Source organism: Etheostoma cragini, chromosome 14 (assembly GCF_013103735.1).
Source record: "Etheostoma cragini isolate CJK2018 chromosome 14, CSU_Ecrag_1.0, whole genome shotgun sequence".
In the NCBI taxonomy this organism is placed as follows: Eukaryota; Metazoa; Chordata; class Actinopteri; order Perciformes; family Percidae; genus Etheostoma; species Etheostoma cragini.
In genome coordinates this window covers 11,189,114-11,212,262 of record NC_048420.1, presented here as the reverse complement: position 1 = coordinate 11,212,262, position 23,149 = coordinate 11,189,114, and the positions used below count along the sequence as shown (strand labels likewise).

At 41.5% G+C, this 23,149-nt stretch overlaps 1 protein-coding gene across 1 annotated transcript in view; it reads right to left on the bottom strand.

Annotated features, from left to right (window-relative positions):
• cdk6 (cyclin-dependent kinase 6) overlaps positions 1-22,575 on the bottom strand; it is a 35,444-nt gene extending 12,869 nt beyond the window's left edge. The window contains exons 1-3 of the mRNA XM_034891362.1: positions 22,285-22,575; positions 15,683-15,818; positions 11,118-11,285 (exon numbers count right to left, since the gene is read on the bottom strand). Coding sequence (XP_034747253.1) covers positions 11,118-11,285; positions 15,683-15,818; positions 22,285-22,508 — 528 coding nt within the window. The 5' untranslated portion in view covers positions 22,509-22,575. The remainder of the gene's footprint in view (positions 1-11,117; positions 11,286-15,682; positions 15,819-22,284) is intronic.
• Positions 22,576-23,149: the final 574 nt, after the last annotated feature.

The window sequence follows — 23,149 nt, the reverse complement described above, 5'->3', positions numbered from 1 at the left end:
ACACACACACACACACACACACACACACACACACACACACACACACACAGGAAGATGGGGTGTAATTTCAGATTGCAGTAGGCCTAAAAACACATGACTACTTGCAGCGCAGGAAACTGTTTTTGCAGCAGTGCATCTATAGCAAGGTGGTCTTTCATTCTAAATTAGCATTAAATGGAAAAGACGCTTTATTCTACTGTTAATCTACAGTGGTGTGAAAAAGTGTTTGCCCCTTTCCTCATTTCCTGTTCCTTTGCATGTTTGTCACACTCAAACCAATTTAAAAAATAGTCAAGGACAACACAAGTAAACACAAAATGCAATTTGTAAATGAAGGTGTTTATTATTAAAAAGGTGAAAAAAAATCCTAACCATCATGGCCCTGTGTGAAAAAGTGATTGCCCCCCTTGTTAAAACATACTATAACTGTGGTTGTCCACACCTGAGTTCAATTTCTCTAGCCAGACCCAGGCCTGATTATTGCCACACCTGTTCACAATCAAGGCATCACTTAAATAGGAGCTGCTTGACACAGTAAGGTCCACCAGAAGATCCTTAAAAGCTACACATCATGCCGAGACCCAAAGAAATTCAGGAACAATTGAGAAAGAAAGTAATTGAGATCTATCAGTCTGGAAAGGGTTATAAAGCCATTTCCTAAGCTTTGGGAATCCAGCAAACCACAGTGAGAGCCATTATACACAAATGGCGAAGACATGGAACACTGGTGAACCTTCCCAGGAGTGGCCGGCCGCCCCAAATTACCCCAAGAGCGCAACAACGACTCATCCAAGAGGTCACAAAAGACCCCACAACAACGTCCAAAGAACTGCAGGCCTCACTTGCCTCAGTTAAGGTCGGCGTTCATGCCTCCACCATCAGGAAAAGACTGGGCAAAAACGGCCTGCATGGCAGAGTTCCAAGGAGAAAACCACTGCTGAGCAAAAAGAACATCAAAGCTCGTCTCAATTACTCCACAACACATCTTGATGATCCCCAAGACTTTTGGGACAACATTCTGTGGACCGATGAGACAAAAGTGGAACTCTTTGGAAGGTGTGTGTCCAAGTATATCTGGCGTAGAAGGAACACTGCATTTCATAAAAAGAACATTATACCAACAGTAAAATATTGTGGTGGTAGTGCGATAGTCTGGGGCTGTTTTGCTGCTTCGGGACCTGGAAGACTTGCCGTGATAAAAGGAACTATGAATTCTGCTGTCTACCAAGAGATCCTGAAGGAGAATGTCCGACCATCTGTTCGTGTACTCAAGCTGAAACGAACTTGGGTTCTGCAGCAGGACAATGATCCTAAACACACCAGCAAGTCCACCACCGAATGGCTGAAGAAAAACAAAATGAAGACTTTGGAGTGGCCTAGCCAAAGTCCTGACCTGAATCCTATTGAGATGTTGTGGTATGACCTTAAAAAGGCCGTTCATGCTCGAAAACCCTGTAATGTAACTGAATTAGAACAATTCTGCGAAGATGAGTGGGCCAAAATTCCTCCAGGACGCTGTAAAAGCCTCATTGCACGTTATTGCAAACGCTTGGTTGCAGTTGTTGCTGCTAAGGGTGGCCCAACCAGTTATTAGGTTTAGGGGGCAATCACTTTTTCACACAGGGCCATGATGGTTTGGATTTTTTTCCACCTTTAATAATAAACACCTTCATTTACAAATTGCATTTTGTGTTTACTTGTGTTGTCCTTGACTATTGTTTAAATTGGTTTGATGTTCCGAAACACTTAAGGGTGACAAACATGCAAAGGAACAGGAAATGAGGAAGGGGGCAAACACTTTTTCACACCACTGTATATATGTCTTTTTTGTCAATGAATGTTAAATATGTGATGTGAAAAAACAGCAACGTACTAGTCCATCTCAACACCTTCTGACTTTCCTGTCATGCTGTTTGTTGACACACTGTTTGTCACTTGAAAGTAACCATTAAGCATTTGGGAAGTTATTAACTCTCTGCTCCTAAACGGCTCATCTCAAACCCCAGATTCTAGGATAAGGGGGGCTCTTTTTAATTTCCAAACAAACAGTCAACTGTCAGCCCTTCTTTCACCCTTTTCTCCCTACCTCCTCCATCTCTCCTGCAATCTCTTGTTCCTTCTCTATTAAATGCCTTTTTCTCTGTCCGAGTCTGTAAAACATGCGACTGAAATGCAGTAAAGTCTACATACAAACAGTTGGAGAGCTTGTAATATCCATGAATACATTTTGATCACGCACAGTTTCACACACTCCATAAAATACTCAACTGTACCTGTATTCAGGAAGTCTTAGGTCAGTTGTGTTACTCTGACAGAGGAACATGCTCATGAGTCACGGCCCAAACAACTTAAAAACGGTTCTCATGGAGATAATTATAACACATAGACTGTAGACTATTGTTAAAAAAACCTTCATCATTTGCAATGATGTTCTGAGCTTTTTTGTCCTTTCCCTTCCGACCACGTTTGCATTCCTTCTTCCTTAGTCTCTTTCTCACCCTTCTCGTTCTGCATCACATATCCGTCAATTACTCCCTCCTGCTCTCCCTCCTCTGTATAGGCCACATGAAAACAGAGACACAGACACATCCACCGTATGTAGGACAATTAGACAGAGAAAGTGAGTCACCCTTAACTGTGCAATACAACGGTTTGCTCTTCAGTCAGCTGCTCTGAATTTTCAATCTGTCTCACTGCCTATCTGACACCCTTCTCCCTTCCGCATGGTAACAAAAAAAGCCAGAGGAGGTCAGATAAAGCCTAGGGAGAAAAAAAGAAAGAGTTGGAGAGAGAGAGGCATAGAGAGTGTGTGAGGCTGACTCCAGATTAAAAGGACAACATTCTGGGAATTCCTTTCTGCTGAGAGCATCCTCCCCCTCACCAACACCATCCTCCTCCTCCTTAGCCCTCACTGCTGCTCCCTGCTCAGCTTCAGGGAGGAAATAGCTTCTCCTGCCCCAGAGGACCTCCGGACCTCCTGGGCCAGACCTCCAACCCTGTCTGACTTGCAACATCCGGACCTGTGCCTCCAACGCACTGGGATTGCACAGCGGAGGAGTTTGAGTAAGGATGAGAATGGGGTGTATGCATTTGAGTGTGGGGGCGTTTGGTTTGTGTTATGTGCGAGTACTTGCACGTGACTAAGTGAGCACCTGCTTTTGCCTGGAGTCATGTGATTCCAAGTGCTGTGTGTCTTCAAATGCAAGTTATCTGGAGCATGTGTTTGATGGGTAACACTTTACCTTAAGGGGTGTGCATTAAACTGATATGACACTGTCATTACCCTGACATTTCATGAAGAAGTCATTTGACTGTTGTCATGACAACAATGTCTGTGTTATGACAACTTGACATTAACCTAGACAACAATACCAGTCATAAATACTGTATCTCATATCAGTAGTATTAAAACTTTAAGAAACTGTTTGGCTTTGTGTTAACATTACATTTAACTGCCAGTGGTTGGTTTTTACATTGGCTTTCACAAGACCATTCATATTGTGCCATGCTTGTTGTCTTTAATCTCAAGTAAAGTTAAACAATTTGGACCTGTCATAAAGATGTCAGTTTAATTACACTGTCAAATGCTTTTATAATGGTGTCATAAATAATTCCCTGACCTCAAGCCATGGGGAATCATTTGGACTTATTAAGATGTTGTGAAAGTTAGAGACCAGTTTTTCGACAGTGAATGCAGTAAGAAGGTTATTTATGGACTTTTTGATAATAAAAGTTAGCTTTATGCTACTTGTTGCTAAAATAACTTCCAATAATAATGTGGTAAATTAGGAGGTAAGCCTTTTGTGCTCTGATTAATATGTCATGCGACCCAAACCAGTGACTGCTTTTATTATAACTCAACTCCTGGCAATTTCTGCTGCTCCCCGCTGTTTTGGAAGAAGAAAATAACGAGAGTGGTAAACTAGCAAGTAGTAAGACACTTTAAAATGGGTTTCTCCACCTGCCAGATCACACTTTAACCCTGGGATATAATATGTTAATTAGTGATAAATTAGAGGTGGTAGGTGAACTTAAACTTTGGACAGACCTAAGCTAAGCTAATTGCCCCTGGCAGTAGTTTCATATTTAATAGACCAACATGAGTGGTATAGATCTTCCAATTTAAGTCTTTCCTAAAAAGGGTTAGAGTATTTCTCAAACTATCAAATAATTACTTTAAATGGCTGCCATGGTTGCAGTATGTAGAGTTCCCAGAACTTAGCAATGACTTCGACAAGCACAAAAAGGTACAATGACCCAAACAACAAAAATAATACACACGTTGTAAAAAAACAGGAATTTCCCTTTAATTAATGGGAAAATTATGTTGAGTTGTTACACTCCTTCACCCCTATCCACTGCTAACATAACACAAACGTTTTCCTGTCCCTCCTAATGTGGGCTTCCGAGGAGGACCTTCACAGCGACCTGATGTCTTGAGGATGAGACCGGGGCTTCGGGCTGCAGCACCGGAGGCACTGGGGCTGATGAAGCTTGGCCGGGGGCCCATGTTTGCATTCCCTCTCACTGAGGAAGCCAAGGATGAAAGAGCACCACTGCACACACAGACACATGCCATCTACACACACACACACACACACACACACACACAGAAAAGTACTTTTGATGCACCAGAGGGCACATGGTTGTTGTAATTGAGTCAATAAGAGCAGGATTCAAAGTTATAACTTTCAGCAATTACTAAATAAAGTGGATTAAACACGGGGTGCAGTTAAGTCCCTCAGGTAAATGGCTCGACTGTTTCTTGCTTCAAGACTTAAACTCAAATTTGATTACATTCCTGAAAGCACTCCACCACAAATTAAAGTCTTCCTATGTGTATCTAAGCAAAACTGATAAAGGCTTCCGAGTGTATAGGCAAGCCACATATGGGAGAAGGAGAGCGGATGTTATAATAATAATGTGCAAAACTATGCACTGAGAGTACAGTGGAGCTGAGGCTGTAATGGTGCTTCTGCAGAGAGGCCCCATTCAAAGCTCTAGCAGTCAGCCATGTTGTAAACACCATTATTTCACTCCTCCCTCACTTTCCCTCTTTCTTTTTCTTGTTCTACAAAAAACACAATTTACAGTCTCAACAATACAGCTGCTAGAGAAAAGAAGGCCAAGAAAGGAAATAAGTAGAGAGTGGGAGGGGGAGAGAGAGAGAGAAAGAGAGAGAGAATTAAAAAGAAAATGAGGGGAAAAGGTAGAGGCTGAGAGAAGGGGGCGACATAGCTACAAGGCTAGAAAGAAAATTGCAAGAGCAGCACACACACTGTATACAGTAAAACAGAAAAAAGGGGCACTACAACTGTTGCCAAAGTATGCATAGTGTACAGGAATGCAGCGTGGGGCCCTCGGCGAGCGAAACAAAGACAGCACAGTCAGTGGCTCTCTCTTCCCCAGTGCTACCACATCCGCACATCATTAGCTGGAAAATTCCTGATATATGCTGTAATTTTTTCTCTTTTTTTCCTCCTCTTCCCGTTGCTGGTACAGACAAGGCTTTAATATCCAGATGCCGGTGTGTGCGGGAGTGTGCACGTGCACCATACACAGACTGGTCAGTACCCCTTTTTCCCCACCTGGAGCATTGCCAAGAGACCATAAACAATTAATGCAGTGAGGTGTAGGGGAGTGCTACCGCTGCTCTTTCAGTCTCACTTAAAAGGGGATGCACAGAGCAACAATTAAATAAGACTTGAACTTTGCATTTGAGGGCCTGAATCTGTGTGTGAAACATGAATAATAATGTGACTGCGTGGCTTTGAATGCATGAGTGTACAGTATAGCCCTGTTGATACATACTCTATGTATGTGAACTGTGCATGTTTGCTTCTGTCAAATTGGACCAGCCCCTTTGCTCCAGCAGTCAAAGCATAGAGGATGACTTTTCTTTTTTTTTCCCATGCAGAGCTGTTTGAGGAGATATCTAAACATTCCCAGAGTGCGCTGCACGTGCTCTTCTGCGTGCAGTGCAAGGGTTTCTCCCCCCCTCCCTCTCCCTGCCTGCCTTTCTGTCTGTCCAGAGTAGAAACATATTGTGTGGCAAAAGAAAAAATTCCCAGACACAACTGTCCAGTTCATCCTTGGTCATCACTGAAAAATTTCAGTTCCATCGGTGTCTGTTCCTGAACTCTGTTGCACTACTAATGACAGAGCGCTACTTGCATGTACAGCATAGCATATTTTAAAGATTATCCTAAAACTGCATGTTTTACAAAGAGGTTGTCTCAAAATCATTGTCAAAAAACTGTTAAATAAGGCTTCACTTTAAATAAGAGCTATAAATTAAGAAAGAAGCTTGTGGTTTGCAGACTTAGACATCTTATCTGCGTTATAACTGTCACTATCTTGTAAGATTATCATAACTTGCAAGAGAGTGAGAACACACCAATCTACGCTTTCCAATAACTCACACCCACAGTTTTTAATTCACATTTGTAGTCAAACAAGGGCCCAAAAATAGGAAACACTTTCAGAGTGAAAATACTAAATCCAGACTGAAGAGCCTGACTGCTCTTGAAAGCTTTGTATTTTAAAAGCCTGTCTGCTGTTTGAGCGCAGGCAGGAAATCTGGTTTCAATTTGTTTAATTCCGTCTGAGATACGGGTGTCTTATTTTGGTAAGCATAGTGGGAGGGCTATAAGCAGAGGAACTAGGGGGAAGAATCGGGAAAATACCTTTGATCAGGTAACAATTTTACTACTTTGTATGTCACCAACAACCGTTTACAGGAAACCAGTGACTGCACAGACTGTGTTAAAATATAGTTTTAACTAAAACTAATTGGTTCCTTTGATCATATAAAAAGGAAATTTAGAAGCCATTTATTCACAGAAAAAAGTGGAAAAGACCAGGCTTAAAGAATCCTAAAACTCCCTTTGATATATTGTGCAACTCATTCAACTCAGACTCACTTAGATAAGCTCAGAGACAAGACAAAAAGACATTTTCGCCACTAATACGTTTATCTTATCTCCTGTGAATTATGGCACCCCTCAGTTTATTTTGGTTTCAAACTAGAAAAACACAGGACGTTGACAACAACAATAGTCTGGTGGCATTCCCCTTGAGTTTTCAAAATCTAATTTAACAGGCAACGACATGCGCATGACATGCTTGAGAGTGGATGCTAATGGGTTTCACGGGACTATTCTGTCAGCCTTGTACTACAATGGTTACCAATATGTGGCTAGTGAAGATGAAAACACCAACATGGTCGGGTTACTGGAGGTTATCTTTTAAAAACACCTGACTTAACTTCTATATCTTTGTCACTTTCAGAGGAGGAGACGCATTCACAAAAGGAGCTTATCCACTAGGCGGTGACGGCGCTAACCGTTGCTAGTTAAGTTCTTAGTTTCTAGATTCATTAATTATTTACACTGTCTACAGTGTTTAAATGACACGTGACCAATCTGCATCAGTGAAATAAAATATTCCATTAGATATAGTTGTGAAAAATGCACTTTGGTTTGATGATTCCTTTTGACAGCAAAGATATTCCTAGTTCATTAGAGCTGCAAACTGCATTTTTCAAATATGTAAGTAGTATGTATTGCAATCTGTTGGTTAGCTTAACTCATCCACTATCAAATAATGCTATTAAAAGGTAATAATCATTGTATTTTTGACTGAAGCAGCTGACTGATTCTGAGCAGGTTTAAGTAATCTATAAGTAATCTGTACAACGTGATTGGATAGGTCGAAGTGAGATGATGAAAGATTTCCTTCTTACTTGTTATACCTAGCAGGGTCTTTGGCTTAAACATGCTCAAATTTGGGAAAGTGTTTAGATGTTAATAAGTCCTATTTTAACACGGAATTACCCAAAGGAATTTCAGTACCACTACAGACTCGTGGGTTGTATTTTACTGATGCATTTATTCCAAATTGAAGCAACATCAAAAGAAATGGTTTTCCCTAAAGTTCTTTGGCAGAAATGGGATCTCAATAAGACAGAAAAAAAACCTCTCCGCTCAGATTAACTCATCAGCTTTTCCTATCTGCATGTCACTCAAGGCAGTACAATGAGCCTGTAGCCATACTAGGGTTGTTAAAAAAACAGCAACGGACCTCTAGGGGCAGCCTAATCTGGACCCCAGTAACAACCCAATGGGTGGTCTCCCTCCCTCTCTCGGGAAGGGTGAAATATGTGCAACATAGTAGGCGGGTGATGCAGATGAGGCCATCCGTCACACACAACCATGCATGTGCAAATACACCCAGACTCCATCAAACATGCTTATATCCACACACAGACCACATTTTCTGTCAATGACATTAAAGACCCATTGGTTGCTAGGTGAGAAAGCAAATTCATCACAAAAAAGAGAAGTTCAAGTAATGCTGGTAAATCATCAGCAGAAAAGTACAAGAGTGCTACTTTCAGTTAGTGACACTGGGAAAAAATGTAAGGGACTCTTTTTGACAACGTTATGCAAATGCTCACTGCAGCCATCTTGTCATTCTAAAAGTGCTAAATGAATCACTTTGAAAGTGAGAGAGAAGTGTCTTGTTCACTTAAGCAACAGCAGTTCTCCAAAACCCATCTGTCTGCCAGTAATGGTGGCATTAGGTGACTAAATAAGCAACTGTTGGTCTGTTGGGCAAAGGGGAAGATCCTCTTAAGTTTTGTGTGTATCTGTGTCCATGTACGCTGCATGCAGTGTAGATTATCTGCTTTTATTAGGAAGAGGAAATACTGAATGGATGAATGGTGTGTGTGTGTGTGTGTGTGTGTGTGCGCTGATAGGGGGATTCCAGACACAGGAACATTCATGTAGAACCAAAGACCCCATGCTCACATTGCAGCCCTACGCTCCAGCGCACACGTGCACTGACACATGCACAACCTCCTCCATCTCATTTTGTGGCCCAGTCAGTATAACCAAGAAAGGAAATGAGTGTTTGAGTGTGTGCACAACACATTCACATGTTAAGTGCCTCTGTGTGTGCATGAGTAGTTTCGGGGACTGGATTAGGACGTTCATGTCTTAAAGGGTGAATTCCCGGGTAAGATTTCTACCCTTGACAAAAAGTGACCCCATCTAGTCATAAATGAAGTATAACAGCTACACAAAGACAAAACCTCAAGTGAAACCACACACACAGTATGTTGTGTAACAACATGTAAATTATATGTCTTCCTCAGAGTTAAATGTGTATTATCGACATCAATCTGAATGATAAATTATAGAAATTAACTGAAGGAAATACTGACTAGTTTTATCTGAATCATAAAAACTACCCTTGATAACAATAGTTGGTTACGCAGTACTCAAAGAGAGAAAAAGCCTGAAGAAAAAAAGCCTTATAAGCTGTTAGAAATTCAACCAGTTAAAAAAAACTGTTCTGAAATTCTAAAAAAAAAAAATAGGAGTACTTCTTAATAATTACAGACTTAATATTTAAAGTTCCTAACCCCAGTATTACATTTATTATCAGTGAACAAAAATGTTTCAGATAAAACTTTAATTCCTCACTCACGCTCCTTTTTCTCACACACACACACACACACACACACACACACAGTTACAAAATATAATTTGTACAACCTCTTCATAAAAAAGGTACAATATGTACCATTTCTGCGTTAAAATATCTAAAAACGACTATAAATGCCTTAGACATTGTGTTGAGGTGTGCAGTTACACTACCCCAAATGTTTCCAAGAATGTTCAAAAACAGAGAAATCTGCAATTTTATTTCTGGCGTCGTATAACCTTTGACCCCTCTAAATACTCTAACTTCCGTCAAAACTCGGGAACCCAGATGATAGGATGAGAGTAATTGTTAATCATACAATGTCACAGAAAGAGTCCTACTCAGTAACTGTAATACTGCTTTTTTGTGCCACATGGCATTTTGTGATTAATCACATCCCACTTTGCAACACAGTAATACAGCAGAGACCTTATTTAATACATTTCATTGATCCAGGTTAACATTACTACAATGTGCTCGTTGACAGGTAGCTAACATTAATGCTAATAATTGGTGGGTAATATTGTTTTTTGACACTGTAAATGAATATTGGTTCCAAATATTGATTTTATTTACTACTAATAACCGGTTTCGGACATAAAAAAACAGCACTGGTCGATTCATATATCTGTGTGAATGTGAACCAAATCAGAAAACGTTACTTGTCTCTCATAAATACAGGCTTATAACCATGTACTCAGCTACTGTTGCTGGCTACCTTAATCTTAAAAGTCTCATCTCTTCCTATTTCAGGCTCTTCTAAAGACTCCTTTCATTCTCCCTCTCTTTTTTATCTGGTCATCAGAGCCCAGAACTCAACAGTTGGACATCAAAGTGCCGACAGTCAAAAGGGAGGGGTGTCTGTCTCTTCTCGTCTGTCCCATCCCTGTCTGCAACAGCCACTGAGGGATTTCTGAGACAGGCCACAGGGGCCCTTGGCTCTCACTTTACACAGAAAACCCTATCATTTGGCCCAGTGCTGCAGAGCCAACCGATGATGCCCTCTTAAGTGCCCAACACATCATTAGACATTTTTCATTTAACTCTCTGGAGATGGGAGGTTAATTTAAGGCAGTGTGTGTGTGTCTTTTAGAGTAAGAATGACAGCCAAAATATGAATTTCCAATAATAAAAGCATATGCAATGAGGAATAAAAGCATATGCAATGAGTGAACACACTCTAGACTTTTCACAAAATAAAGTATAAAGTCAAAGAGATGGGTTTTAAGAGAAAAGTAGACAGAAGGGTGATACGGGTATGAGGTTTCTGGTTTCAGTACATCAATGTGTTCTTGTTATTCCCTCACTTGTTTTGTTGATATTTTCTTTTCTAACTTGTGTTTTTTTTGTTCCTTCTCTTTTTGGTTAGGAATATGTTCACGTTAAAAGAAAATTTGCTCTTTTCTGTCAATAAAATATCACTGTACCTCAACAGATTGCTATACTCGATCATTTATGGGAGAAGAGAGAGAAAATAGCGAGGGGTGACAAAGAGACAGAAAGTGTTACCACTTAGTCCATGGAGCTTGGGATGAGAGTTTGGGACAGTTTGTTTTGATTCACTCTGTTGCAGGGGACTATTGGACGGGCCGGACTGAGTTCAGAAATTGAACAACATAACTCACCACAGAGGTGAGGGCCATCTGGAAGCTGTAGATTCGAGCTAGACCAAAGTCGGCCAGTTTGATCTGTCCTCCGCTGGTGACCAGGATATTCTGGGGCTTCAGGTCACGGTGAACCACGCGGTGCGAGTGCAGGAAGTCCAGCCCCTGGAGCAGCTGGTACATCATATCCTGTAAGACAACAAAACAGAAAGGACAAAGAGAGACAGAGGGGAGATGACTTTTAGTAAACATGACAAGGACACCCAATTGATACAGTAAAGTTAAAAAACTTTAGGATAGTGGAGTCATGACAAGGTTTAAAACCATGATGAAAAGAGATAATAAAATTGATTACATTTTTATTGAATTGAATATTAACTAATGAATTTGATTTCCAAAATAGTTCAGCCTTAATAGTCCTTGCAAAATGGGAAAGACAGGTGGCTTCATGACCCCAAATCAACATTTTAATTCATTTTGCTGACCTTAAACCAGGCAACAAAAGGCCTAAATGAGAGGACCCTGCAATGAGAAGTTAAGTACAAACGCTGAGACATGGTGGTATAGAGGGAGTTAAATAGAGGAGGCCTGTGTCTTTTCTTGTCGACTGTGGCAGATGTTTGATAACTGACACACACGATAGAGGCAGAAAGAGGCCCCGTTTTGTACAAGCATGGATCTCTGTTTCTCAGCAGCTGTCCTGCTTGAGTTAACTGACGCTCGTTCTCCTTTAATGCCCAAGAACTGACCTCAGAAATGGCACTTCATCCATGACACACTAGCAAAACTAACACGGTTAAACTATGTACAAACCAGGTTAGACTTGCTGTTCTTTCTCATCCAAAATATTGTCTATATCTGTAAACAAATAAGTCATTACAAGGGCTTGTGGTCAGGTTTTTTGCCGGACCTATGGTTTGGATTGTTGTTAATAAAATAAAGTCAAGGGAGAGCTATTTCCGCTTAAGGCCTAATAAGACAAGTCAAATCAAAATCATTAAGTTTTTAGATGATGATGGAGACAATCTTAGAGATAGTAAGAGAAGAGACATTTGTAAAATGTTGTGGTGCTGGAGGTGGTGTGTTGCATCTCATTGCCTGAACACCTCCCTCAAACACACACACACACACACGCACACACACACACTTCACCCCCCCCCCAAAAGCCTCCGCCAAGACCTCACAAGTGACATGGACCTGAGCCCGTAGTTCTATTCACTGGCCGGCCAGCTGGTGAGTGAGTCAAAGGGGTTTGTACACTCAAGCAGAAAACATTAGCAAATGGCGCGGGGCTGGCTGCTGTGCTGGCCATAGAAGACAAGGCAGGACGCACCACACAATACTGGGGAGATTGGGAATGGTGTATATGTGTGAGTGTGTGTGTGTGTGTGTGTGTATACAAATTGGGTGTCCTTCTGGGTCTGTGTTAACATAATGGTTGTATCAACTCTATTACCATTTGTGTGTGTGTGCACCTCAGACTGCGTAAGGGTGCATCTGTGTGTGTGTGCATGTGTGTGTGTGTGCCCTCTGACCAAGGGCAGGCAGGATGTATAAACAGACCTTCCTTTCTACATCTTCATCCAGCCATGACCTAGCGGGGAGGGCAGCAGACAGACATAGGAGAGGCAGGCAGTTGGTTATTTAGTGTGTGTTAGTGTTTGTGTGTCTGACACAATAGCATTGCCCCCCATCAGTTCCTCTCCGCTTTAAATAGCTGTTTCACCATGCTTCCTTTCAGCAGCATTTCCTAGTAAACACTAATTATCTCAAAAGTGTGACTCTTGGACAACACACACAAACAGTCTTGGCCTAAGAGCCATCTTCTCTGCCGTATCAATTGCCCTCACAATTGAGTAAGTAAAGATATTCCAACTATGTTTAACAACATAACTTTCTGCATGGCAAAAAGGCAAAGTAAGTTTAGAAATTTAAAAACTGCCAAAATAATACTGCCCCAAAGTCACAGACCCCATGTGTCACAGAGAGCAATGGCGATCCATAGTTGATTTCAGCAGCAATAAGGCTCGCAAGAGTTGCTCAACACACAACTGTCTTCAATTGGCAGCACTTCAAAACCTTCAAAAACCCCACAAACAATTGAAAACAAAATCACACAAAAAGGCAACAGATCTGACCCTGAAAAAGCAGAAGGACAAGGAAAAAAGGTAGTCAGCGCTCTGCAAGATGCAGTCACAACATGGCTTTCTGAGTGCGCCTTCTTTTCTAATGCAAATATACCAGAGGCAGCCATATTGTTTATTGTAGCTATGCACAATATGGGACATCTGCCGGTTAGCGTTAGTGTAATTCTCTCCCCATGCTTCATTAACCTCCCCTTTATGGGCTCAGAGAATGGAGTTGTAGAAGCTTGGATGGTGGCGGTAGAGGGGGGTGGGTGCGACCCAAGCGCTGGCCTGGCTGAGGAGCACTGAGGCTGGGGCAGCCCGGCTCCTTGATGTCCTTCCAGCTCATTTGATTGCTCTTTCATCAATGGCCATGTGGTGGGTCTTGAGTCTGAGTTAGGCAGAGTGGGTGGTGGAGGGTGGGGGGCTAAAATGGACTGGCTGGGGCAGGGTGTCTGGTGCTGGGGGTAGATTGGTTTTGAAGAAAAGTATGCCTGTTCTTTTTGGTTTAGGATCTTTGACTGAATGTAAATGTTTTTCTTTGGTTTAGGGTATTCAAGTGTGAAGTAGGTAAGCATTTAATGAGATGGGCGCAGGTGTGCCTAATTTGGGATTCACTCTCGGGTATCATCTGGTATAGCCTGGGGCAAATTAAGTTGCTGGGAAAGGGGGCAATTGGGGGGGGGTTTCTGTGCAGTGTCCACTGTCCTAGAAATAACAGGGGATGGTCCCTGTGTCATCGTGTCACTCCATCATTGTCCTTTTGTCCCCTCAAGGCTCCAGCTGTATGGATGTTAGGAGAAAGCAAAAGAAGCAGGGGTGCCTTAAGGGGTCTTTATGCTTCAGACGGCATGCTTGTTGGATTGTTTAACAGCGTCGTAAACCTAAACGTAAAACTTCCTCCCCCAAAACTTGCCAATGTCAGAAGGGTGGGGGGGGGTGCTTCCAACAATTTCTATTCTCCAAAACTGACAATCCTTTAAACATGTCCACTTTCCATGTACAGGTGAGGGCATATCCAGGTGGGCTGAGTTCAGAAAGTAAGCAGGATTTGACCTTCTCAACTATCTCAAGTTGTCTTTTTCCCTTTATCGCACAACTACTTCCTTCACTTGTTATGTGTACAAGCAAGTACACTATAAAAAATGCAGACGGCGGAAACAGCTGATCACTCGTGAGTTAAATGTTTGCTACGACGGAACTTATCCGGCAAAGGCATTTCCATATCCCATTTAGTGTATCAACTCATTTTAGGAGAAAAAGGCAAAAACCACCTCAAGCTAGTGGAAAACGTTTTTGAACAATTGTGGAAGTTTTTTCGAATTATTTTGCGATACTTCAAAATGTGCATGAAATTGTGTGAAAGGAAACTACTGACAAAACAAAGATGAGCAGCAAATCCAGACATTTGAGAAATGATTGGAAAAGGACTCAGCGTTTAAATCGATCAGTTGCAGATACGTCTGTCGACTAACAGAAACTACAGTGCCATACACTATCAACTTCAGCAGAAACCCTGGGAAAGCCTTAGGTGTGATCTACCCGACTCGTCTACGCTTGCACAGCATCCCACCAACATTAGAGTTCAACACAAAAACTTTCACACAGAAACCCGGCCCTGGGGTGAAAACCAACGGTTACACTAGCTTCCAGAACTTCTCTGTTTCAAATCTGACACTTTAAACTATGCATCTCTCCAAATATAGGAGATATATATATCTCTCCAATATTGTACATGATACGTTTACAGACCTTGGGGTGAAATGTGATAAAGAGATTTTTTTTAAAGGTTTGAGTGTGGGAATTATTCAAATAAAAAGAAACGGTTACAAAGGAAAGGAGATGGCAACACATCCATTTCCGACCTTTTGGCAAAGTGTAAATGGACACTCCGTTGATTTATTTAAGGATTTGGAGAAAATGTATAGTGTTGGGAAGTTTTAATGTGTTCATTGGAATTGTTGTAAAGAACTGTTAGCAATCTTTTTTCTTTGCTTTTAAACACAAAAGGAATGATTTTGAAGTCTAGTTTCTCACAGACCTTTTCTCGCTCTACATCTGCAATACAGTGTAAACTTAGAGAAAAAGGGCAGAGTGAAAATAGAGAAAGCAGTGAGCCTCTAATTTGGAGCTTGTCTTCCACATGTGCTGCCCTCCAAAATGCTCCAGTACCTCTAATGTTGGAGGGATTTCACTGTGTCCTCTGGCCAAGAAAACTCACTCAGTACCATACAGACACAGCTGTTGACATCCTGTGCTCCAGCCAGAGACTATTAGCAAATAGCTTCCTATATATTCAAATTAAGTTCTTACATGGTTTAAAACATGTCCAGGAATATGAACTATGTCTTTCTCACTGATGTTTCAATAGTGAAGCAAACAAAAGTCTCTCATGGCATTAAAGACTCCAGTTAATAGCAATGTTCCCGAGTACTTAAAGATAACAATGACAATGGTTACCTTGATGGTCTCAGGTGGTACTCCAGGGTCGGGGGCCTTCTCCAGGTAAGTGGTCAAGTCCTGATCCACGTGCTCAAAGACCAGAGTGAGTTTGGTTTCTCGGTCAGTCCGAGAGACTGTACACACGTCAAACAGCCTGGAACAGGAGGAGATCAACACAATTGATTCACTGGGGTCCACTCTGCTCAGCATGTTGCAACAAAGAAGGTTGAATTACAGTACTCTACACATCTAGCAAAGGCAAACCACTGCATTGGCTTTTCAGTACCATGTACAGTAGCATACTACGGTCTTTTGGTTCCACCGTGTAAAGCTTTTAAAGGCACACTACAAGTATCTTGCTTACATTTTACACATGGACACTAAAATGTAATAGGGGAAAGCAAATCTCTAGTGATTTCATTCACAGCAACAGACATGTCAAACACAGGTGTAACTAATGACATTAATAATGACTTTTGACTTACTGGAATTCTTTATAGAATGAAGTCTGTGTGTTTCCTGCTACGACAAGTCAAGATGTCTGTTCATGAGAAAGGGGTCTATTGCCACAGCAAAAATAAAGACACAAGGGACATGCTTTCTTGCTGTTTTCTTTTTAAAGAAAAGGATGATCTTTCAAAAACAGCTGAGAGTTGAACGTATCTTTGTGGTTGGTCAGGAAAGCATTTTCCATTCTTGGACATTAAATCTGAGGTTCTTTATCAAAAACCTGAGTCTGGACTCTTGGCTGCTTGGTATTTTTATCTTACAGAAACTTGCGAGACAAAATGAACATGCTTAGAGAGCAGAATTGCCATCAGGCCTCTAACACAAGCGTTTAAGGCTGGGTTTCACTAGGCAACAAACTAAGGCCAAGAATCCAGATTATGTTGGTAGACCTGCCAAGGCAGGCTTTGGTGAAAAGCTGAAAAAAAAACTATCTGGGGACCACAAGCAGCATTCCTCAACCAGCACTATGACAACTCCTGATGCTCTATGGAAAGTCGAGTTGATCCATCTGTAGCTGTTGAAGCGGCGGAACTTTCATCCCAACAACACATGTGTGTAATCTATTTATTTATTCTATATTATCTTTTCGTGCAGCACTTTGGAAACCTTGTGTTTGTTAAAATCGTGCTAAATAAATAAAGAGGATTGGACTGAACACACGAGAGAAAGGGAGCCATCAGACACATTGTGTTTGGTGACAAAGTAATGGGTTACTGTAATTGAATTACGTTCGAAGTATCCCATTATAATAAGTAGTAAGTATAATAGTATAAGTGAATTTGAACGAGCCAAAAAAGTGGTAAATAAGATCTGTACTTAAATAAAAAATGAAAAAATTGTGTTCCAATTTCAAACTCCGGTGGATTTTTGAGGACTTCGGTTACCTGCTCTTCCAGATCTCTGCAGGGTGAATCCAGACAGCTAGCTAGACTATCTGTCTAATCTGAGTTGTATTTTGCAGCGGCTCTGTGTGGAGTTTAGCGCCGCCCATGAGGATTCTAATTAGTTTTAAGAAATGCCAATAGACCAGAGCATATTTTCCGCCCATCCCTGAACGCTATTAGGAGGTTGACCGATTAACTGGCAGATTTTGGACAATTTTACATACAGACTGATATCAGAGTATATCAAGCCGATTAATAGGCAGGCGCATCTGCGGGCAGCCTAGTGTTAAAAACATAAATAGGCGACATTTTTTTACATCGCAACCAGACCAGTTGTCTCCAAGCCCTCCCTTCGTGAAGCCGTATGTATGACAGCATCAACAACAGGTTCGTTAGAGATGAGCCAGATCTGCGCATTCAACGACGGCAATCGCCGCCCATTGCATTCCGGCCCAGTTAGCTCGAGTGGAGTGGGCGCCTATGTGTGGAGGTTTGCTCCTTGTCGCAGCGGGCCCGGGCTCGGCTCCCGCTGCGTGTCCTTCCCCATCTCTCTCTCCTTTCATGTATTTATCCGTTGTGTCAAAAATAAAGGCAGAAAATGCACTTAAAAAAAAAAAGAGAGAGATTTGCGTCCTACTTGATCCCAACGTGCACTGACATCGTGCTCTGACATCATGCACATGTCCCATTTCCTTTGTATCTTTGTACGTTAAACAAGTTGGAGGTGTACTTTGAAAACCTTTCAAGGAAGTGTAACTACTAACCACGGTGGCATACAACGGAGCACAGCAGCGGCATAAAACAACTGGCACATGCACAAGATGCAGGCAGCACTGATCGGGTACCGACAGCAGCGCAGTTGCTTTTCATCGACTGCAAGACCCAGGCGGACCAGAGCATGCTGGGAAACACCGGCCTGTCATCTGATTTAACAGCTGATTGGTTCAGAATCTAATCAAAATGATGTTTTATATAAGCTTTTAGTTTTTGAATCGGAGGGATTTAAACTGCCATTGGTCTGATTTAAAGGCTTATTCTGTACAAACCACATCTTGTGTGGCTAATAGTTACGTTAAGAAGTCAGAGAGACTAAACCCGTTCAGATCATGGATCACATACAGTCTGTTTAACAAAATCCGCAACAGATCGCATGAAGAGCCTTTTGAGACTGTGTACAAGCTGATATGTCTGATGACATTTTATTAAATTGGAATCGGACCTTACAGGATGTGAGTGTTTCTTTGACTTCCTGCTGGAATCGGCGGGAAACTGTCCGACTTTACCGCCGCTTTTTGTTACCGCCGGCCGCTGCCTGCTCTCGTCCATTTTACAGGCGAGGCGCAGGTCGTCTCCAACAAGCTTATATTGCACGTCGACATCGCTGTGAAAGCTCCCAGAACATCATTTATCAGAGTTCGGTTTTATCATAGTCCGTTGCCCCTGGGAGTGTTGTGGTAAAAAAAATAAAAAGAGGTGGGGAAACTATAAATTCTGTGATTAAGTGGACCATCACGCGGTCACCGGTAAGGTGGGCCATGTGTATACTGATGAAATCGCTATAGGCATTTGATCATTTGATCACTATTCATTTCATACATTAATCAAAGTTCTTGTTAAAAAGACTCAAAAAGGACTAGTATGGTCTTTCTCTGTGCCTTCGTCCTCAGCCTCTCTCTCTGTTCCTTCTCCCTCGAATTGTCCTGTCTCTGTTTGTCTTACCTTTTTTCCTCATCTCCTCTCTATGTCCCTCCTCTCTATATCTCCTCTCTCTGTGCTCTCTGCATCATTGTCTGTCTCACCATTGTCTTTCTGTAAAATGAAGTTAAAATGAAGAAAAGACAGCTTAGCACATCAGACTCCTTTCTCATGAACAGACATCTTGACTTGTCATAGCCTGTCGCATTATAAGCCAACCTTTCAGGTAAACAATTAAAAAAATATTTGGCATGCATTCAATTTTTAGGTATCCAGTCTGAAGGCTATAGCCTATGTCTACAACTGTAAGTTATTTGAATTTATACTGTCTCTGTGCTAGAAGCATTTCAAAAAGACTTCCCCGCCAATCATTTCAAATGGTACCCGGTCAGAGTAAACTTGTCCAGTTATTTCTCTAAAGGACTTTATTATGTCTGGGATTTGAAGCCATGTAGCATCATCCACAATAAGCTGTGAAGACATTGCATCCTAAATTATGTTTTATTGGTAAGCTAATTAAGATAAATGACACTATTTCAGGCTATATCGCAACCGCGGTTGGTTAATATTATTATAACATTAACTAGCTGACTAACAAAAGGAGCTTGTCCCTAACTTTCAGTGGCTTGAATACTAGAGAATGCATGAAATTACGTAAATACATTTTATCTAACAATATATCCTGAATTTTACGTAACATACATTGGCTAATGGGAAAAGGTAGAGGTGCATTGCATCTTTGTGTCTGAAAGGAGTAACCTAATCAACGCTGGTTGAGTCAGTGGCATGAATCTACCGTGAACCAAATTAACCTCAAAAACATTAAGTTTAGTACCGTTTTCCAAGCTCACTCCATTTGGGCTTGTAGCCAAGGCAGTTTGCTGGCATCAGGAGGAGGGCTGCCGTCTTGATGGCGCTTAAAAAACGGATTTCCGTTTTTTAAATCTATTCATTACATGAGACGCGATGTAGTGAAGGCTAGTGACTGTAAATCTCTGATGCAGTCTGCTGCTTCCTGCTGGCTACGCAAGAGATTGGTCAACACTGAGAGCAAGCTACTTACTGTATGTCATTCTCATAACTGCGAATGAATGAAACTGATAATGAAACTCAAACAACATAAGCTCAATTAAGAATGGCTTAGGAACGATAAGCTATTTAGAGGTGGACAAACGCACTTTGGAGATGGGTAATCGCAAATTTTGGAAGTTGCGTAAACAACGTTTACCCTACACTACATCCCTGGTCACCCCTGTCCGTGGCTTTCTCATCCACTCTATATCTTTTTAACGGAGCTAATTGATAACGAAGCTAATTGTTGCTAACAGAGCCTTCAGTTCTCCGTGCCTGTATCCATGTATGGACAATAAAAACTCTTCATTTTTATTAAATTGGCTGGATGAGTTGTAAATTACAACTCAGCTGTTTGAACAGACATCTGCTCAGATGAGATCCCAATGGGTGCAACATGACATGTAACAGTAGGATCCCAAAACACAGATAAAACCCTTCAATAAATGAACAACGATCTAATAAAGTGAACAAGAATTGTCTTTAGATAGCCCTGTGAAAGGTTTGTTTGAAAGTTTATTTTCTTCTTACCCGTTTAATTTTTTTTTTTTTACAAGTATACAATATGTTTTTAAATTATTCATTTTTAATTTAAGTATACAAGTTTAGATTGGTGAAGTGTTCAATAAATGTTTTTGTTGAGGAATTCTTATGTATATTAGTGTTACATATTACATACATCTTTCAAATAGAGGTTTAAAAACAAGCACATATCGGCCAAAAGAAATCTGCAGCATTTATTGGCCGATCCTGATGTCTAAAGGCCGGCATCGGCCAGAGAAAACCCATATCAGCCAACCTCTAACTGCCATGTGGAGTAGCCCAGGGGGCCTGGCAAAAAAGGACTTAATAGTGATCCTACTCAATGTCACATCAATATGTTGACATACTATTTCATGTGCTACGATAATTTAAACTAGCTAATCACATAAACCGTTTTAAAATCGAAGGCACGGAAAGAAATCTTTTCGGAAGCACTTTTATTCTAATGCAACAATGCCAACGCCCTTGTAATCAACGTAATTGGAAATGCGGGAGTCTTTGCTGTTAGTGAGAGGCAATTCATTCAAGGTTTTAGTACTGTGCATGATGTCAGAGTAGACGGTCACGTGCCCTCCTCTTGAAGCACTGGGGTTAAACGCCACTCACAGCTCGATTGTTGGGCTACAATGGGGGTTCTCAGCAGACACTGAACATATGGAATGAATAATGGGCCTCATTACAAACATCCAGGGGTTGCCTGGAGTCACACAGAAGGTCCACACTGCACCGTTTCTGGCCTCAGCTGCCTTGCTATGCTGGTTGGCTAAACTGGAGGATAGTGAAGCTCCTCTAATAGTCCAAAGAGCCGATGGTCTGCACTGTTGAACCGATTTATTGCAACAATGCAGCTTTTATTGAAACGTATGTTTCCATTGTAGGGCACTAAGTGTGTTCAACCCCTAAATAAACTAACCTAAGAAAAACTTATGGCTGCTGACGTGGTTGTCTTGCAGTGAGAACAAAACCCATTGTGATCCCATTAAGAGAAACTATAACCAGTATCCTCTATTATTCATTTATACACTGGGGAATTATTGTTAGAGGCACACGGGCACTAGCCATGCTTCTGAAATTTCCATTTAGTGCTTCCCCTCCAATCCCAATAAACCAGAAATAAAATAAGGACCAAGGTCAGACCTTGGCTAGTGCCAACATATGACGAAGTATTTGACAACTGACCTCTGAATGAACAATGCATTACAAAACTGAAAGAAAATGGCCTCTGTGTGCATTGCTAAGAAGGACAACTACAAAACTGGGCTGTAGGTAACTTGTTTCAGCTGTGGCTGTATTCAGTAGGCCTGACTTACAGTAACTGAGCTGGGAGAGTGTCCGTGTCTTGCTCAAGGGCACATCATAGTATGTGAAAAAAGCATTTATAAATTAAAAGAGAGATGCACATTTGAAAAGGTGCATACACTGTTCCACTTGATACTGCAACCCAGTAACCTTTTTGAGGGCAAGGGGATGGAAAGGCACCAGTTTTTAAGGATGTTCAGTCAAAGCTGACTCATTTAAAGTTACACTTTTTGCATGAGCGTGTATGAAGTGGAGCAATGTCACTGGAGCTGACCAATAATGATAAATAAGAGGTGTGGTTTAAAAAAAATATGAACAAAACTAACAATACACACAATAATGAAAATGGATGTGTGCACCTACTGCCTGCTAACAATGGCAGCAAGTGGCTAGTTGTTATCCAACCCACAATATCATTTCAGCAGAAAAAACGTTAAAGAAGGAGATTCCAATAAAGAGGACATGTATGGGTGGGCCTTACCTAAAGTTCATATGAGGCAGCATGGTTGCCACCAGAGAACATCAAAAAGGAAGTAACGTGTGTATCTGTCTTGTACACCACACAAAATGTATGTCACATTCTGTCCCTTTCTCACACGCACACTCACACACACTTACCTGACAACATTGGGGTGCTCAAAGGCTTCAAGCTGCCTCAGTACCGCCACCTCCCGGATAGTGGAGAGAGGCATCCCCTCTTCCTCCGTCTGCACACGGACTCTTTTTAGGGCTACAAAGCGTCCCCCGTTGTTCAAATCTCTCGCCTTGTACACTTTCCCATAGGCGCCTTCTCCAATCTCGGCCACAGGTTCATATTGCTTACCAGAACTTTCTTTGTCCATTTTTGCAGTTTTTTTTCTTGTCTCTTGTTGGAAATATTACGGGGAATCCCGGCGAGGGTGACGAGCCAGAGAGTTTCTCACAAAGGCATATTCACAGAAAAGAGTTGGCACATGCAATGCCTAGATGACAGGGAGACACAGATGGAGGAAGACACCATCTTTGTCAGATTTGGTCAAACTGTGCTCCAGGTAGGCAATAACAGGACTGTCATCGTGTTTTATTATCAACACAAGAGCCCCGACGCGTCCCAACTTCCACTCCTCCTCCTATTACGCATAACAACTCATGTCCTCCTACCACTAACACAAAGTAAAGTAAAGTAAAGTAAAATAATTCAAAAAAATAGCACCGCTAAATGTAGCCTCCTCTTAAGCTAGGTTTGCACCAAATAAACAGTCTCGCGCATTCAGAAATGTATCCCACATGCAATGTTGATGAGTTATGTCCATGTGGGCTGTCTTATAGCCTACTCTGTTAAAGAAAATTAAACATTAAAAGACAACACGCTAAAAGAGAGCCCAAACCTTACACACAAAGTTGTGTTAAGTTAGCCAAATAAACTAGCTAACTGCTTCTCATGTACTGTTTTATCAGTTTCTGTTTGAGGCGATTGGCGAGCACGTGGCTGTCTAACATACTG